Below are 19,083 nucleotides of genomic sequence, written 5' to 3' on the forward strand. Positions count from 1 at the left end.
CTTCCTTCCTTCCTTCCTTCCTTCCTTCCTTCCTTCCTTCCTTTCCTTTCTCTCTTTCTTTCTCTCTTTCTCTCTTTCTCTCTTACTCACTCACTCGCTCGCTCGCTCGCTCACTTCCTTCCTTCCTTCCTTCCTTCCTTCCTTCCTTCCTTCCTTCCTTCCTTCCTTCCTTTCCTTTCTCTCTTACTCACTCACTCGCTCACTTCCTTCCTTCCTTCCCTACAGTTTGTGCTTTTTGCAGGCTTAATAAATCTTGTCCTCTGTAGGAATAAAAAAAAAGTCTATTTAATCTTTAAAGATAAAAATAACTTGCTGACTTCAGAAGTTAAAGTTTGGAAAAGTCTGAAATATTAACGCATATCTTTAAAGTTCTCCATAATGACGACGCTTTTCTTCTTTTACAATCTTTTTCCTCTTGGCTCAATTTTACTTGAGCCAATAAGTGAATGTATTAACGAGTGGATGTGACTGTGTGGATTCTAATATTTCTAATTATGTTTCATGTAAAGCCAACTCTCTGCTCTCGGCCACATGTCAGAAAACGGCAGCAGCTCTGAGCCTCATTCCCGTCTCAGTCTGTTCACACTGAGTCCAGGCTGCAGGAAGCTTTAAGAAACTTTTTGCTAGTTTCAACTTTCCAAGTTCAGTTCTGTTAAGTCGTATAATAAAAAACTTTTCTTAGGAAGAAGTGTCGTTAATATAAAATGAATGCCTGGTAGAAAACATACTCACTCCGTCTGAAGTCTCCTTAGTGCAGCACCTTTCTGGGTTCCAGTAACTGTGGTGGAACCTGTTCTTTGTGAATCCACATAGTACTTGTTTTTCTGCCTTAAAGTGCTGCTTTCCCAGAATCGGAGCGGGGAAGCGATGGGGAGGAAAACGGGGAACAGCAAAGAAAAGGGGGCAAAACGTGTGCAGCAAAAAAAAAATGTATGTTTTTCTGCTGTTCCAGTGGAAAGGAGCTAAAGGGGAGGCAATGTATTAAAGTCAAAAGTTTTGTGAATAATTTATCTTTTCATGCTTCACAAGATCACATTTAAAATGACATGTGCAACAAGTTCTTGCTCTCTGTGGCCCCTGTTGCAGGGCCAGAGTGGTTCACTCCGCTGTGTAACACTCTATTCATCACTCAGCAGTCTGACCCCCCAGCGTCGTCCCCCTCCTCTTCCTCCCCGTACTCCTCTTTCTCCTCTCCTCTCCACGTCCCTTTATAAAGCTAATGAGACTGAAGTTGGGCCCCTCTACATACAGGCAGAGTGAGAGAGGAAAGGAGGACACACAGGCGGAGGCAGACGACTCACAGCGCCTGTTTCTGCTCAAACCTCCACACGTTCATACAGCGACCTGAGAAAACACCCATATTCCATCAACTGCTCCTAATTTGGGGGGTTATAACCACAAACATCAATATATTTTATTGGATAATGTTATTTATTATCATTTTACCAACAAAAATCTGAAAAGTGTGGCCTGCATTTGTATTTAACCCCCTATACCCTGATTGCCCAAAATAAAATTTCCCACAATTGATGTTGGGTAAACAGCACAAATCTAGCATGGAAGCAAAAGATTAAAACCTTCCCACCACAACGCAGTAGGCAGGTCTTTAACCCTAGATTATAAAAATGGTTATACAAAGCCGTGTTTCTCAAAGTGGGGGGCGCTGACCTGTTGATGGTCCACCAGGAAGTGCTAGGGCGGTCTGAGACAGCTGGAGAAAAATCTAAAATATGAGTGTTTTTTAATTATAATTTTTTAATAATAAAATCTATATTGTTTTCGATTGTTATTATAAAATATTAGTTAAAATATTTTATTGAAATGTTACCTGCCATGAACAAGCTGCTCTGTCGCTGAGATGTTTGATAACACAGATATGGAGGACACTGCTGTAAGAAACTCTTTAGGTCTTATTTCCAACTTAACGTCTTGTTTCAAACTAAAATAAAAAGGTTTGATTTAGCATAAGCTAAATCAATGTAATAACGATTGAATAGTAACTAAAAGTGAGAAAAAACATTCTAAAAGTTGATGTTACTGTACGTATCTTGCAGCGTCATGTGTGGGTCGTCAGAGGGTTTCCCCATCCAGAGGCTAACACACTGTGGGAACGTTTCCTGTTAAGTGTTGTATTGTTGGGCTGAATGGTTTTGTGAAGCCCTCTGGAGATCTACATTCAGGTTTCTACATTCTGCTAAGCCTCACCCAGAGAGTCGGTGACACCCGGAGGATACTGATCTGTCATCAGGTCCGTCTCACTCGGCGCCAGCAGCCGTGGACCTCTGTAGACTCAGAAGCCAATCTTCTGACACGGCCCATTCAGCAGCAGCGCAGCATGCCGCAGTATTTATCTGTGTGCTGCAGAGCTGGGCTGTGTGTGCAGAGGCCAGCCTGGCTGCCTGCCTCTAACTGGAGGACAAGGAGGGCATCATTGCCAGGCTACGGTGGTCGTTGTGGCAACATGAGGCTGGGTACCAGGGGATGTGGACTGAATGACAATGTGGACTGTAAAGACTCCAAAATACCCAAACCGTTCAGGACTCTGAGTTTTATCTTCTGTAGTGGACATTTAGCCTGTGAGAAATCCATCCATCCATCCATTTTCTTACACACTTGTCCCTCAGTGGGGTTGGAAGGTGCTAGCGTACCGGGCGAGAGGCGGGGTCACCTGGACAGGTCGCCAGTCTGTCGCAGGGCAACACAGAGACACACAACCATGCACACACACACTCACACCTAGGGGCAATTTGGAGAGGCCAATGAACCTGACTGACAGTCATGTTTTTGGACTGTGGGAGGAAACCGGAGAACCCGGAGAAAACCCACCATGCACAGGGAGAACATGGAGACTCCATGCAGAAAGACCGGGGCCGGGAATCGAACCCAGAACCTTCTTGCTGCAAGGCAGCAGCTCTACCAACTGTGCCACTGTGTCAGCCTGTGAGAAATCCAGATTTGTAATATTGATATCTCTGCTGGTCAGAAGTTCATGCTCATGTTTTTCAACATTTTATTTTAGTTTTTCCTGACAGTTTGGGTCTAACTGTAAACAGCTGCTAGCGTAAAGAGTTGTGTGATTTTAAGTGACTCTTTCTGCTGGTTCTGTTTCACTGCACAGGTTCAAGCCACAGATGCAGATCAGGGAGAAAATGGCAGAGTTCTGTACAGGATCATCACTGGTGAGTCTCCATGCTGATCCTGCTAAATGAGCCTAAAACCACATTTTAAATGTCAGGACTTGAAAAGTCTGGATCGACTGTGTAGTTGCGTTTAGTTCTGCAAAATGATTTCCAACGAAGAACAAAATTCAAGCTTATTTCTGACTTGGTGGCTGTTCTCTAGAATCTTAAGGTCTCTTTCGCCGAAGGGGAAAACCAGGATGGTTTGTTTAAGGAAGTGAGTTTCTTTAAAAGTAGAAGGCCAGTCGGTGAACTCAGTATCACCCTCAGCCTGCTTTCAAACATTTTTTTAAGGATTTTTAGTCTGTGCCTGGTTTGATCCTCTGTTTGCTTCAACCTTATGAATCGTACAGCACGACACTAAGGGCTCTCCTAATGGCAAAGAGAGTGTTTGCAGCAGGGAATCATGGGTAGCACAGATGCACTAGTGATGGTTTTGTCTTTATTTTTTTTTTCATTTTTTTGAAGTAAAGGTGGAATTGTCTTAAGGTGGAATTGTCTTAATTTTTCATTGTGAGATCATGTTACCGCAGTTCAGTTCATTTCTATACAGCAGCACCAGCAGCAAATTCAGTTTAATATTCAAAATTAAATGGATCTATGTAAATAAACTGAGTTAAATTGAGATTTGACTCAAACCTGGACTATTTTAAAGATGATCTGTTTCTGTTTGTGCCTGTGGCTGCAGGGAACAACAACAACCTGTTCAGCATAGACAGGCAGAGCGGCCTGGTGACCAGAGGCGCCCGGGCGCTGGACCGGGAGACCAGCAGCTCCCACGTGTTGGAGGTGGAGGCCTTCAACAGCGATGAAGGCAGCATGCGGAGCTCTGTCAGGGTGAGACGTGTGTGAACTGCACCCAGCAGACCACTGGTTCAGGCTCAAAGTGTCGCAAACATGATCAGAAATGCTGCTTCAGTTTTCTCTCCATTAATCCAGTTTAATTCCCACATCCTGATTTAAAGGTTGAAGCTGAATTCAGCTAACCAAGCGCAGGCTTTCCCAATGTCTAAAGTAGTAAATACGTTCTCCTGCAGGTGATCATATATGTTGACGATGCCAATGATGAGGTTCCAGTGTTCACCCAGCAGCAGTACAACCGTCTGGGCCTGAGAGAAACGGCCGGAATCGGAACCTCTGTGATCGTGGTGCGCGCCACCGACCCCGACACCGGTGGGTCTGACCACACCTGGCCAGAGCTGCATGCTCTGCTGGCATGTAGAATATCAACCCGGCCACTAGTTGGTGCTGCTCCACCAGAAATTCTTCTTTTTTTTCACCCTGTTTATCTCTGGTGTGTGGAAAAAGGTTTTCTGTACCTGGCATTTAAAGTCTTACTACTTCCAGTTTGTACTTCCTCTCTTCACTTCCCTTGCTGTTAAATTGTCTCAGTGGCACATCTGGTGATTCTGACAAACATTTTCCAAAACATCAGAGAGACCATGAAACTGAAATAAACACTTCCTAATAAAGGTTTTTTTATAAATGTAAAATCAGGTCAGAGGAAGTTTCAAACATAACTCTGTTACGAGAACTTTGAAATCAAGTCGAGTTTATTTGTGTAGCAAATTTCAGCAGCAAGGCACCAAAAAAAGCATAAAACAAAAACCAATTAAGAAACAATATATATATAGATATATGTATATATTGTCAAATCCCATGAATCATCATGCAAACATCATATATTGACCAATGTTCTAGTTATTATGAATCCTGGCGGCTCTAACCGGGAGGGGTTTTGATTTAAAGTCGGTCAGTCTTACAGCAGTTTTGCAGTTTTCTAGTAGAAGTTTGTTCCAGATTTGTGGAGCATAGAAGCTGAACGCTGCTTCTCCATGTTTGGTTCTGGTTCTGAAACCTGAGCGGTCTGGAAGGTTGATCCAACAACAGCAGATCTTTAATGGATTCTGCTGCTGAACCGTTCAATGATTTATAAACTAACAACAATATTTTAAAGTCGATGCTTTAAAACAAAAATCCCTGTTAAAAATGTGATAATAATGTGATTCTGGACCCTGAATGTCTGTGTTTCTGTCCTGCTGTTCAGGTGATGGCGGCGCTGTTGCCTACTCCATAGTGTCTGGTTCAGACCGTAAGTTTGAAGTGGACGTCAGCACCGGTCTGGTCACCACTGTGGACTACCTGGACTACGAGACCAAGACGTCCTACCTCATGAACGTGTCGGCCACCGACCAGGCGCCGCCGTTCCACCGAGGCTTCTGCACCGTCTACGTCACCTTACTGAACGAGCTGGACGAGGCCGTGGCCTTCTTCTCTGCAGGCTACGAGGCTTCCCTCCAGGAGAACATTGCCACGGGAACGGAGGTGGTTCAGGTCCAGGCCCAGTCTGCCGACAACCTGAACCAGCTGTCTTACCGCTTTGACCCCGACACGTCGCCGGCAGCCTTAGCCCTCTTCAAGATAGACAGCGTCACGGTGAGCGGAGAAAAGTCTCACATATATATCAACATTTTTCGCTCTACAGTCACAAAATTGTATTCTAAAGGGATTTCATGTGAACAACCACCACTACATAGTGCATAATTGTGAAGTGGAAAGAAATAACATAGTTTTAATGATATTCGGTCCCTTTCTTACAGTCACCTAATGAACTTTTGGTCTGTCTGCTGTTATTGGAGGAAAACTGACACAGCACACAGTTAATGCGGTAAAGGTGAAATGGAAACGCATTTTCTGAATTAGTTCTGATGTAACGAACATCCACTGGTGGGTCTGCCATACCAGAGGCATGAAACTGATCATTCAGAGACCAAACCTCCAGCTCAGACTGGACAACTCTCCATTTTTCTCAGATGTGTTGTTCATGCTGCTTCGCAACCTCTACACCTTGTTTATTAAGCCATAGATAATATCTAATGAAATTATGCTTAGACTTTTATTTTGAAGGTTCACTAGTGTCTCTAGATGTAAATCTGGTGGGAATTTGTGACTTTAGCGACATCAATAGGTGGTTTGAGTCTCTGTTGGCTGAATAATTCCACACTTGATGCATTTTTTCTTCCACTTCGCTGTTGTGCTTTGCTCTTTTATCTTGGACAACCTCCAGTGAAATACTTCGTCTGTGGTTGTGAAATAACAAAACTGAAGAACCTTAAGCAGTGTGAACAGACTGCCTCTGTAATGTCTCATCATCATTTTCTGCAGTCTTGTTTCTGCATGAATGAAATCTGATCAAAGAGCTCAATGCTTTGAAGTTCTTCCATTCCTTTTGTCTGGATTTTCCTGATAGCTCTTCGTTTTTCTGTGCTTTGTGACTCTGGACCTTTTGTTTTGTTCCAGGGCCGCATCACGGTAAAAGGCCTGCTGGACAGAGAAAAGGGAGATCTGTACACTCTGACTGTGGTAGCTGACAACGGAGGACCCAAGAAGGACTCCACTGTGGTACGTCGCTTCACTTTGGACTTTTCCAGCTTTCATCCTAACATTCAGCTTCAACGTTACTTTAAATGTATTGTGTCTGATCTGTTGTAGAATAATGGCATTCTTCTTTTATCAAATGCATCCCTCTGTGGATCTGCAGAAGGTAAGGTTCTGTTATTTCATAGAGCAAAAAGCAGAATGGAAAACTGCCTGTTTGGTTTTGTTCCAGTCATTTTGAAGGTAAGTACCAAACTTCAGCCTGTGATGGAAGCTACTGATCCTTTTGCTGCTTCCCAGGTTTCCATCACCATTCTGGATGAAAATGACAACAGTCCTGTGTTTGACATAACGTCTGATACGTCTGTGAGCATCCCAGAAAACACAGCCATGGGGAAGAGAGTGGCAGTGGTGCTGGCAAAGGACAGTGATGCTGGTTTAAATGGACTGGTGAGGCTTAACTTCAGCACTTCTACTAGTCACCACCAGGGATTCTGAATTTGAAACAGAACACTTTTGTAATCATGGAGAAGAGGTTAAAGGTCATTGCATTTCATTTTGAAATCAAGGTATAAGAGTCTTGAGGAAAATTGGAGAGGCACAGAATCCTGGTTGCTTCAGGTCCGGTTTAAAGTTTCTGCAGGCAGTGATGGTTTTGGGAGGCATGTCATCTACTGGTCTGGTCCACTGGGTTTTATCAAATCCAACACCAGTGCAGCCAGCTAGCAGGAAATTATAGAGCACTTCCTGCTTCCCTCTGCTGCTCAGCTTTATGGAGATGCAGCGTTCATTCCCAGCAGGACGAGTCACCAGCCCACACTGCCAGCAGAACCAGAAGCTGGTCCAGTGGACAATGGTGTTTCTGGGCTTGGTTAGCCATGAAAATGCGCTGACCCAAATCCCACAGAGAAACTATTGGGAAGAAGAAGATGAAGATGAGTGACACCAGAAAACATCTGCATCTCTCATTAAAACAAGCCTGGATTCCATAAGGCGTCGGCGGAGACAGGCAGGTGCGGAGCTGTGGTGGGGGCGGGGGGGGGGCAGCTGCCCCCCGAGCCGGGCCAGATGGGGGCTCGGGTCTGGAGGTGCCAGGGAGGGAGGAATGGTTTCAAGTCGCTTAAATGTCTGATTATAGACGGAGAAAGTGCGCCCACGGAGAAAGGTGTATTTAATGTTAAAGCTACCTTCCCCAATGGAATATATACTAGTCAGTCCCAATCACTGTTTCACTCACGGTTTAGCTGAAATGCTTCCTGGGTAAAAATCAAAAAGCAAACGCGGCACAACCCCCCCGCTCGAAAGTTTCCAGCAGCGCAGTCTATGCACGTAAAGGGGCCCAGTGATTCGTTAGGGGCCCGGTAATTGGCCCCGCCCCCCTGCCCGATTCTGACTTGCTCCGCTAGTGGAGACAGAGGCCACGCCCCTCCAGAGACAGAGGCCACGCCCCTCCATGTCACTCTGCATTACTGCAGCAATTCATGCAAAGGAGCCCTGACAGAGTACAGAGTTTACATACTGTACTGTAGACAAAGCAGTAACAGAACTATGGAAGCCATCAGAAGCAATAGAAAGAAGCCATTTTAATGTATTTACTATAACAATTCAGCCTTTTGATGGACTTGTATATCCTGATATTGAATAGAAACCAGGTGTGGCATTTAGGACAGATGTGAGAGAAAATAACCCAACATAGGAAGGACTTTTGTCACCAACAGTTAATCACACTGCAGTATTTTTGTATGTTTGGAGCAACTTTATGATTGAATAAACTCAGATTATGTTTTTATTGGATCTGATTCGTCACCAATGATCTTCTCTCAGGTGAATTTCACCCTGGTGGCTGGAAACATGGAGGACGTGTTCAAGATCAAAACGGTGAATAACAGCTATGGAGAGGTTTACGTCAACGCTGCTCTGGACCGGGAGTCCGTAGATTGCTACCTACTGAAGGTCAGGTGGCCGCACTGCTGTGCAGTTTCGACACGTTTCAAACTTTATTGATCTGCATTTTTAATATTCACTGTTTTGCAGGTCCGTGCCACTGATAATGGTTCACCGACCAGATACACGGACCACTCACTGACCGTCAACATCCTGGACGTCAATGACAACGCTCCTGTCATTGAAAGCCAGCGGGGATACAACGTCAGCGTGAACGAGGTGAGGATGAGGTTTTCCCCTGGAAGACAGTTTAAGTTTATGTGAGATGTGGAGATTCAGGCCCAGGTTTGCTGTGAAGTTTGATCGTCTTGTGTTTTGCAGAACGTGGGAGGAGGCACCTCAGTCCTGCGGGTGATTGCTACCGACAGGGACATTGGTCCGAATGCCATGCTGTTTTATTACATCACCGCTGGAAACCAGGACCTGACCTTCCGCATGGACCGCATGACCGGAGAGGTGGTGACCCGGCCGGCCCCTCCGGACCGAGAGCGACAGCAGGACTATCGCCTCAACGTCACTGTGGAGGACGACGGCATGCCGCCGCTGTCGGTAGGATTCTGATACGCTGAACCTAAATGTTTCTTACTTTAAACATTTAAAGGCTTTGAATTTTTAAGTTTTTTTGAAGTTGAAATGAAAGTTTCTATTTCATAGTCTGTCATTTCCTGTAAGCAACCAGTGTTGTTCCTATTTTCTCCTTATTTGCACTTTCTATAGAGCAGCGTTGTCTTCTTCATACTCCTGATACATTTGACTGATGAAGCAACAACCAATGAAGTAAAAAGTTGTTTTTTGAAACAGCAAACTTTATTTTAAGACAACCAATCATCATATAGTTGATTTCATGCTGACCTTTGAATGAATGTATGAATGCGTAGATGTATGCATGGCTCACAAGCTTCTCTTCAGGTAAAATCATTTTTATTTTTTGACTCCATGCTCAGCAATGTAGGTGTTTTTTTTGTTGTTGTTTTTTCCAGTTTTCATTGGAGGTTAGGAAAAACTTTGATGATTATTGTGGAAAAACTGACATTCTTGTTGTGGAGAAGCAGCAGCAAAGAGGATGCACAGCGTTTCCATGACGCTCAGGTTTCCACATTTCAACCAGAAAAAACAAAGAACACATGTATAGGTCTGATCTTGAGCTTCAAATGTTGCATAATGATCTGTTAGCAAAACTGAAACCATATTCTAAAGAAAGTGTTGAGCCAAACTTAATATCTGAAGTGTTTCATCTGTAATTAAAGATGTTTCATTATCTCCAGATAACAATTTTCACAATATTATCAGTACTTGAGACTGAATGATGCAAACAGAAAGCAGTTATATAGGTTTTGTATTTTCAGTTGTCATAAAATTACATTTTTAAATGCATCAAATGAACATATTTCATGTTTTTCAATTGATGCAGTTTTAAAATGTTGCCTCCTTTTGATCAGCAGGAACCAAAAATGAAAACTAATTTAAGATAATATTTCATAGTTGTTTGTTTTTTAACATATATTATCCATTTTTTGCATTAAATGAATGCTGATAAATCTGATAACATGATGCCATGACACCTTCATATTGTTGTTCATATCTAATCAAGAGAAAATGTGTTGCTTGGCTTTTTAAACATCAGATTATTTTCATATTATTTGTATTTGTGCTTGTTGCTCTCCTGATAAAGATCTTAAGCTTTGACCTACAATCGTTCAGATATGCTCCATGCAAAGCAGGTCAGAACTTCCTCTTCCTCCAGCACAAAATTACCAACTTCTCATTTTTAATCTCACATTTTATTGCCAATAGTTGTTTACTTCATATATATTCCTGCAAAACTGCGTTTCTATGTTTACTCAATGGAACTCATTTCACTCTATGTAAGATAAAGCAAACAGTTCACATATGAAACACAGATACTCCAGAAAATTAAAGGCAGTTCAAGGTAGCAGCGCGACTCAGGAAGCAGGTTGTTTTGTCAACAGGAAAACCACCAGACATAGTTCCTAAAAGACAACAGTGAACATTGCCTTTTCTCTTTAAAAAGCTCTTTCGACACGTCTGTTAAGATAAGAGACGTTGCTGCTATACCCTTCAGGGTGTGGGTGGCACAAATCGGGAGATAAATAAGGTTAATGTGCAGAGAAGCCCTTCTAGCTCTGGCTCCTCTCATAAAAACATTGTTTTCATCGGTTTCCGTCCTCAGTGCCAGCCGCTCTCTGGCGAACAGCATCTCAGAGGCACACAAGTGGAACAGCCTTGTTTTATCTGCTACGACTCCCTGGACAGCAGCGTGTCCTTGTAGAGAAATGGTTTTGTAGATCTGTCATTTGAGAGGAACAAGGATTTCACAGACGGCACAGAATGATCCGAGAGTTTCATTTTTATTGTGCAGGATACCAGGAGGGCTGTTTAAAAGCAAGAAACATCCTCTCATGCAAGCTTTTTACAGTATAAAAACACACAGACACAATATAAAAGTCATCAAGTGTACAAAAAATATTTTTCAGGGATTCCAGAAATCAATTCTTAAAACTTTAATCCCTTCTATACACACAAATATACACCCACAAACTCACGGCTAAGCAAAACAAAATGTTACCCTGTCCTATAAACCTGTTAAACATTTTCTTCTTCAGATGATTTCCGCTTGGCACCAGCTGTACGCATTTCACCCCAGTTTAAAAATAACACTAGCAGTGGGTTAACACAGTCAGATGTGGGCAAAGTGAAGCACTAACATGTCAGCGTTGCAACGACTGACGTTTCAAATCTTTTGTTCAAAGTATTTAACAGTTTTGGCTTATCAGACCTCATTGCACACATAAAAAGTAGGATTGAACCTTTACCCTGATGGACATGAACACAGTGAAATCCAGAGGAAGAGTCTCAACTCCTGGAAGATTTTGGTTTGTTTGTTTTGGTGGTATCTGTGAGGCTACATTCAAGAAAAACGAAATATTTTTCTCCATAATTATACACAGAGACAACAATTAAACCTTCCTCGAAAAAATGAAATCTATTTTTAATTATACACGAATGTTTAAGGCTATGATGCAGTTGTAAAAGTACAGGACAGAAGGAAAGTATTCAGAGAAACAGGCGGTACGTGTCTGAGGTAGCACAAAGGAAGAAAGAAATGCAGAGGAGAAATCATACAAAAAGAAATGTAATGCCACGTTTTGGAGATATTTGGTCTCATCGCACCTAAAACCTCTTTCACAAAACAGTTCAATCATAAAGCAACAAGTATCTCCTGCAAACTGCCATCAAGAAGTTTCTACTCACTGGGGAATGGATGTTGGGACCAACTGGTGCCTCTGATGCACATCAGTGCCTCTCCATTGGAAATTCAATAGAGAATAATAAGACCAGTGTTTGTCTTAGCTCATTGGTCACCAATGAGTTCTGCCCTGAACGACCCGCACCAGACTCATCTGCCCACCAGTGGCTCCAACACGCCCCCAGTCTGAATTAAGTGCTCGGTCTGGTTGTTTTATGTTAAATCTTGTGTTCATCTGGTGGCACAGACAAGCTCTACATCAAACCCTCAGGCCACAAAGCCAATAAACCTCACACAAGTCGACTGTTGAGGTATCGTCGCTGCATTGATTGGTGGTTCTGTTAGCAAATACAAACTGAGTCTGTCTGTAAAATAAGACTATTGCTACATAACGCTGTAGAGCCCTAACCCTTTGGTACGTCGAGTATTTCTGCTGTGTTTGGCGTCTCTGAGGCACAAAACGGCACAATGACTTTCTGCCGCCTTTACCACGTTGGAGCCACAAGTCCACTGAACTGTTTGATGAAAGAGCTGATGGCTGCATCCTGTTAATCTTTACCTTTACCTCGCTTGGCGACTCAGTTTGACTGGCACCCCTCTTACCTTACACACAAACCCAGCCAGAAGATGTCGCAGTCTTTGCTTTAAGTATTTTGTAAAAGAGGCCATCAATGCCAGCTAAAAGTCCTGCTGAGTCCTGGTTTGGAAGCTGAGAAGCATAACATTGTGGGTTGACTTTAACCCTTCTTGCTGCTTTGGTCCTTTCAGAAATCAGATAGATGGCCAGAAGTCCTGCTTTAAGAGTTTTGACAGGAGCTTCAGAGTCTGTTGGTTTGATTCCTGTATGAACATGAACTCTACAATGACAGGTGATTTTATGAAACTGCTTATCTGACAGTTTCTAATGACCAGCAAAAGAAAACTGCTGCATTCACAATAAGAGGTTTGACAGTAGAAAGTTCACATGACAGAGAACAGAGATCAGGCGATGCATTTGAACTCTGGGGATTTGAGCTCACAAGAACTTGCTGCTTAAATGATTTCCTCTAAAAGCTGAGTAGATCACTCTCTGCCTGCTCGGAGCAAGACTCCCACTCTCAACACAGGGTTAACGAAAGACACGGCAGAGCCAGGTCTGTAAGCTGTTGTCAGAGTTTGGCCTGAAGATCAGATGCAACCCGTTGGCCTGCAGATGTTGTTGCAGGTGGAAATGGTATGTGGGTCAGAAACGCAGCGCTCCTCCCTCCTGCAGTCCAGACAACGAACAGATGACAAATCCAGACAGGAACAATAAGTGTTTATGCAGTTACTGTGAGAGAGCTCATGAGGATAGTATGGGTATTAAAATGAAGGGAAGAACAGAAGAGCTGCAGGAATCTTTCCAGGTCAACAGTTTAGGTGAAGAACGGGCTTTAAATCTGCACCAGGTCCGGAGTCTCAGGGATGACGTCTGGAAAGGAAAACAAGTGAAAATCAGTGAGGACAGAGAAATCAGCGGCATCCACAAAAAAAACAATCACTTCGAGACTTTCTGCTGACAGATGAGAAATGACATATGAAGGCGTCTGCAGATTCAGCACTGCACTTCCTCCACAAATATGACAAAACTCTCTAAAAGGCGAATGACAACATTTGTGTTTTTCACGTTTTTTTTCATCACATTGATTCAAACGTGGGCAGACAGACTGGTAAAATTCACAGAATGACTGGTGTTTTGCTGGAAACTGTAAAAAAAAAAAGCAGAACCAAGAGTCGAACCCAGAGTTGCAACATTGAGATAACAGGGAAGTTCATGTTAAACTCCGCAAAGCTGAAACTAAGGACTAAAATGATGAAGACGAAAGCTGAAGTTTCTTCACAGAAACCTCTGAGAAACAAAACATCTGGAAAAATATGTCAGCGGAAATCCTCCATGATTCAGAATACTTCATTTTTCAAGTTATTAAACATATTTGAACCTTTCCTGTTGCAGTAAAAACCAAAATAACCTACAAGCTTTCATGTAGTTGAGGATCTGCATAAGCAAACTGAATTTACTCAGCTCTACCTCACACCGCTCACTCATTACAACATCCAAACGAGAAGCTGTGGGATGCGCAGATCAAACGAGTCTAATCCAGAATGGATCCCAACTTTCTATGACTTTGATGATCTGCTGCTAGCATCTCTGCACCAGAAACCACAGAACAGTAGTTATTTGTCATTTTAAAAAGAAGCATTGATATTAAATCAGTTAAAACAATGCAGAGCCTGTTTGTTTTGGCAGCCGTTAAGAGCGACCTGCAGGGTCACAGACCTCTACACTGGCTGGCATTCTTTTTGAATAATCCACCTGGGAATGCCAGGAATGTCTGCCCAGGTGCCCGTAGATTTAAAAAACACCGCGTTGGCGTACCTGAGGTCTGATGTTCTGTGTTCGGTCAGGGAAAAGCAACAGAAGAGGATGTTGGGCTGACTTGTGATGGGAAGCAGCTCTACTAGTGGTGGATTAACAGGCAAGTTAAACCTGTCGGCTTTATCGGCATCTGCCAGGATGTTTAAAGTGTGAACATGCATTTTTTTTGCAAGACAGGATATTTCAGCTGATATGGATGGAGTCATAGTTGTACTGGATTGCATCAGACTCTAGATTTTGAAATTTAAACTTTCTGAGTCATTACCTTGTGCAATACCTTCACACGATGCTGCAAGCACCGATGTTAATAGCTTGAGGAAGAGGTGAATCTGAAAGCCATTACACGCACAAATTAGTTCCTAACTGCATAGTGCAGAACAAAATGTTGGTTTTTAAAACATTAACTAAACGATACTGTTCTTTTATTTAGTTTTCCAGTCATTTATGACAGTGAGAACTGAACTGATGGAGCCTGATTGGATCTGTGGTTCTCATGTCGCCTTTCATTGTTTTGACAAATCAAAGTCTCTTAGCTTTACTGGAGACTGATCTTGACAACCTGTGCTGCTGTGTTCCTGTTTACCGTTTTCCAAAGAGAAGAGAAGAGAAGAGAAGAGAAGAGAAGAGAAGAGAAGAGAAGAGAAGAGAAGAGAAGAGAAGAGAAGAGAAGAGAAGAGAAGAGAAGAGAAAGCCTACGAGCATGAGTCGCAATCATTTCTGCTCCAATCGCTGCTGCTGTCGTATCTGCATAAGACTAGAGCAGGACTGACTCCGACACTGCCTTTGGCCTTTTCACTTTGGCCAGATTTTTGGCCAAAGTGAAAAATCTGAAGGTCCAACAGAAAGACGAGAACCAGCAGAACTCTGCAGTTCAGTGGGAAGACTGAAAATACTAAGTTTGTCCTTTTCAAAAGAGAATTTAGCCTAAATGAATTTGTAATCATTAAATCAATCTTTTGTCGTTTTTCTTTTTTTTTCAATAAAACGCAGCAATAAAAAGCAACCTTTAAGTCAAATACTTAAAGGTTGCTTTAGAGCTGAAGGTAAAACTGTGTCAGGTCTGGAAGATGAGCTGAAAGATGAGATTAAATCCTCGGGGCAGTCTGCTGGTTAACTCTGGTTAACTCTGAAAGTCTTTTATGACTCAGCCAGAGTTCTTGACCTAGAAAACCGAGAATTTAAATCAACCCGAAACCGGATCTACGCTTCACATTGCAAGCTTGAACTTTTCTGCAGGAAACTTAAAGACTGTCAAAGAGTGCTGGTCCATTTTTCTCCTGTTAAAACTCTTTTACTATATTTATTAAGGATTAATGAGCAAAAATTGACAAAATACCTGCAATAAGAAGAACAATAATTTTAAAATAATTGTGTTTTGTAATGTAAATAAAATGAGATCCATACATATACATATATCCTGTACACACCTGAAAAACAAAAAGTCTGTTTGGGAGGATTTATGCATGAATGTACAAACCCTAAACTAAAACCGTTCTGAAGCTCCTATTGATCCACTTCAGTCTTGTTCAGTTCACACCTGGCTCCAGTCACAAATGAACCTGTTTAACCTGAAATACGGTTCAGCAGGAGTTTCCTCTTTTCATCATTTAGGTATTTAAAAGCTCGTTTTTCATTCAGTTTCCAAATTATTTACTTTCCAAAAGTATCAGTCAGGAGAAGGGCACAAGATATCCACTGCATTATAGAACTAAAGGTTTGTTTCACATGAATCAGGGTCAGGGAGGCTGCCCACACGCTGAGAGCCTGTAACACTCCCACATGTCGGACGAAGGAGGGTCAAAGAATCTCTAAAAATCTTGTTTTGTGGTCGGATTAACTGAAGCTGGACGGTTGGGCCACAAATTTCCTCACAATCTAGTAGATTTGGAAAACTTTAGCTGGACAAAGTGGGTAAACATCACCAAGGCAAGACGTGTGATGCTGATGTACTTCCACCAAAGAAGACTGGATGCAGAATCAACAAATGCTTCAACAAATTATTACTCCAAAAGTCTCTTACATTTTCTTTTATCTCCAAACGAACTCGGTTTTTCTTTTCAACTGCAGTCACAATATGAAGGCACACATTCCTTCTGTTCCTACCTTCGGATGGGAAGAAGACGTCGCCATGTGCGGGAGGAGAGAAGGGCGTTCCCGGGTCCGACAGTAAGTGGCGACTGGTCTCAGAGGGCTGCCGGGTCAGGATCTGAGAAACAGTCCGGGTCTTTATCTGCGGGGATCCGCCCAGAAACACTGGATTCTCGTGGCCCTGAGCTTCACTACAAACACACAAGAAGGAGAAGTTTGTAAGAAACCACAGCGTGACTCTCAGCTCTGTGTCAAAACTCATCTGTTGCTCTGGACAGAAGCCTAATATTTGTCAGGACATGAAGAAACAACAATCCACACACGCTCCATAAATGTAATTTCTGTAAAGACGTCATTATTCTGGTCACTCGGTTAAAATGATAAGTTCTGCAACACGTGTTGTCATGACAACACTGCCTTTTATAATCCTACCACTGTTATGCGAGACTCCAAATTATTCCCTCTCTTGTTCCCCCTTCTCATCCATGTTGCTCCTCCATGGACCCAAACATTGTATTTCAGATTATTTTCCATTGTACTCAAGTATTTTTAATCGATGTAGCAGATACGTTATTTTAGAATTACTCAAATATAACTTAAGCTTTAATTTAGTCATGCATTTCCTCCTAAAGAATTTATATTAACCCTCATTTCCTTTGATTGTTGTTCTGATTACTGTTTGACTCTTAGATACAGAACCAAAATAACCCTTAATACAGCTGATATTTACTGGAGTCACGTCACCGTATTTCCTTGTGGTAAACGATGATTAATCAAAGAAAAATACCTAATTGGTAGTTAAAGTACAAAAATGAACTCTCTGTACGAAACCCCAAAAGACTGGCCGCAAAAACCACAAAGGAATGAAACGGCGAGCGCCGTTCTGAGATCAGCTGGCTGTGGGAAAACGTACCTGTCCATCCGCACCAGCTCCTGTCCACCTGGGAGAGAGGAAACAGGAAATGAGCCTCTGTGGCTGAATGTGCTTCCCACTACAGTTAATCCACCACAGCCACAGGAAACGTGTCACACCGAGCGCTCTGTGAAACCCGGCATTAAAACATATACACGTATCGAGTTTGTGTTCAGCTGTGAATATTTGCTGACCAACTTACAGAAGTCTTATGCTTTGAGGTTTTTGGCACAGTTAAATGTTAAAAATCTGATTTTTTTAACTTTATTAGGTGGAAGAGAAGCAATCCAAACCAGCCTGACCCAATGTGGAAGTACAACTCCATTGTGTCTGATTCAAACTTTTCCTCCACAGGGATGGAGAAGACATTCCCAGAAGCTTCATGGTAAAGAATACTTTTTCACATTGGTGCAGGCAGGTTCGAAAATGTTTTTCCTTAATAATAAATAATATTTCCCTGAAAACAAGGGTGCCAGAAAGTAAGAAAGCAAATCATTTTTCACCGCAGTGCAGTGCAGTACGTACGTCTGTTTGACCGTGAATTCTCTCGCTGTTTGTAGACCAGGACCAGAATAAGAGGCAGCGACAGCAGAGCCAGAATGCAAGCAGCTAAGGCTAAAGCCACGGGCACCGAGGCTGCTGACGGAAAAGAAAGAATTTCAAAATAGAAAAACGTTCCAGTCACATTCTGCTTTTAAAGGCCTGAGTTGGTTTCATACCTGGCGGAGGTGCGGGATCCCAGAACGTGCAGTTGGTCACCCCATCTCTCTCTAAAAACATAAAATAGTCACAGGAATGAGGACTTGGGCCAATTTTATTTACTATACATCAAACAGTTCATTAGACTATAAGCAGATAAAAAGTCTGGATGATATAAAACTTGTAAGACCCTCAGTAATTTTAAATTGTGTGTCCAGCCTGTTTGCTCTGCTTACTTGGTGTAACTTGAAGGACGATGTGGCTGTGGCTCTCGACTGACTGATGGCCGTGATCGATCTTACCGCCCAGGGCTAGGCAGCAGTAGCGGCCCTGGTCGGCGTGGGTCACATTCCTGAGAATCACCCACATGTTTTCATTCGAATGGCCCACCTCCACGCCCAGTTGCGAGGCTTGGCCTTTGCGGGTGACATGGCGTGGGGTTCCCCCAGGTTTACAGTGCAGGTCGGTGTGGGGCGTGAAGAGCCAGCGCTCAGCAACGTGCTGATCAGGATGTAAGTTGGCATTTTTCTGGTTGCACACCAGCTTGGCAGTCACCCCCTGTGGGCAGGAGTAGAACCGGTGGGCAGCAGACACGGTCAGTGAGGAGCTGGAGTGGGTTGGTGCCACTTTAGCTAGAGAGAGAGAAAACAAAAACAGATGAGTCTAATTATACTTCCTGGTAAAAATAAAGGTTAAATTGAACACAAAGAAAGATGAATTTATTTCAAAACTGGAGAGTTGTCACTGTTGCTTTGGTCCAATATGAGTATAATGGACTCTGCTTGCTTTGTGTGGGCTATTCTGGCTGTTCTGCTCTCCCCCAACAACCAGTCTCAGTTAACTGACCATCTTAACTCAGATATGAATGTTTACAGCACAGCTGTCTGCACTGTGTCTCTGTTTAGGGGAAAACTGAGACACACAGAACAGAAATTCTGTCAGTGTATTTTATTAAGATTATTGCGCTGGGTACCAGAAATGCTCAAAGTAGGGGATAGTTGTAATGTCTAAGAAAACTAAAACATTGTTTTTACAGCTCAAAGTTTCTCTCTGGGTGTTCCTCTATGCAGCTTTAAACATTGTGAGACACGAGAAAAACACGTAAAGCTCAGTCAGATTGGATGCAGAGCTCCAAACAAACCAGTTCCATACAAACCAGCTCCAAACAAACCAGCTCCATACAAACCAGTTTCATACAAACCAGCTCCATACAAACCAG

The 19,083-nt window shown here is 42.8% G+C and overlaps 2 protein-coding genes across 4 annotated transcripts in view; one reads left to right on the forward strand and one right to left on the reverse strand.

Annotated features, from left to right (window-relative positions):
- Window positions 1–19,083, forward strand: part of cdh23 (cadherin-related 23) — a 191,421-nt gene that overhangs the window by 136,477 nt on the left and 35,861 nt on the right. For both annotated transcript variants that reach the window (XM_008430094.2, XM_008430095.2), the window contains exons 28-37: window positions 3,119–3,179; window positions 3,868–4,016; window positions 4,217–4,352; window positions 5,227–5,615; window positions 6,480–6,581; window positions 6,721–6,723; window positions 6,858–7,007; window positions 8,382–8,510; window positions 8,592–8,720; window positions 8,823–9,050. In XM_008430094.2, coding sequence (XP_008428316.1) covers window positions 3,119–3,179; window positions 3,868–4,016; window positions 4,217–4,352; window positions 5,227–5,615; window positions 6,480–6,581; window positions 6,721–6,723; window positions 6,858–7,007; window positions 8,382–8,510; window positions 8,592–8,720; window positions 8,823–9,050 — 1,476 coding nt within the window. The remainder of the gene's footprint in view (window positions 1–3,118; window positions 3,180–3,867; window positions 4,017–4,216; window positions 4,353–5,226; window positions 5,616–6,479; window positions 6,582–6,720; window positions 6,724–6,857; window positions 7,008–8,381; window positions 8,511–8,591; window positions 8,721–8,822; window positions 9,051–19,083) is intronic.
- The window catches only part of vsir (V-set immunoregulatory receptor), a 19,973-nt gene continuing 11,741 nt past the window's right edge, over window positions 10,852–19,083 (reverse strand). Inside the window, exons 2-7 of one of the 2 annotated variants that reach the window (XM_017309049.1) lie at window positions 18,101–18,496; window positions 17,885–17,935; window positions 17,691–17,801; window positions 17,166–17,193; window positions 16,268–16,443; window positions 10,852–13,219 (exon numbers count right to left, since the gene is read on the reverse strand). In XM_017309049.1, the coding sequence (XP_017164538.1) occupies window positions 13,182–13,219; window positions 16,268–16,443; window positions 17,166–17,193; window positions 17,691–17,801; window positions 17,885–17,935; window positions 18,101–18,496 (800 nt within the window). In that variant the 3' untranslated portion in view covers window positions 10,852–13,181. Of the gene's footprint in view, window positions 13,220–16,267; window positions 16,444–17,165; window positions 17,194–17,690; window positions 17,805–17,884; window positions 17,936–18,100; window positions 18,497–19,083 lie in introns of both variants that reach the window. The other variant, XM_008430093.2, reaches the window with a different exon arrangement.

Source organism: Poecilia reticulata, linkage group LG15 (genome assembly GCF_000633615.1).
Source record: "Poecilia reticulata strain Guanapo linkage group LG15, Guppy_female_1.0+MT, whole genome shotgun sequence".
NCBI lineage: Eukaryota > Metazoa > Chordata > Actinopteri > Cyprinodontiformes > Poeciliidae > Poecilia > Poecilia reticulata.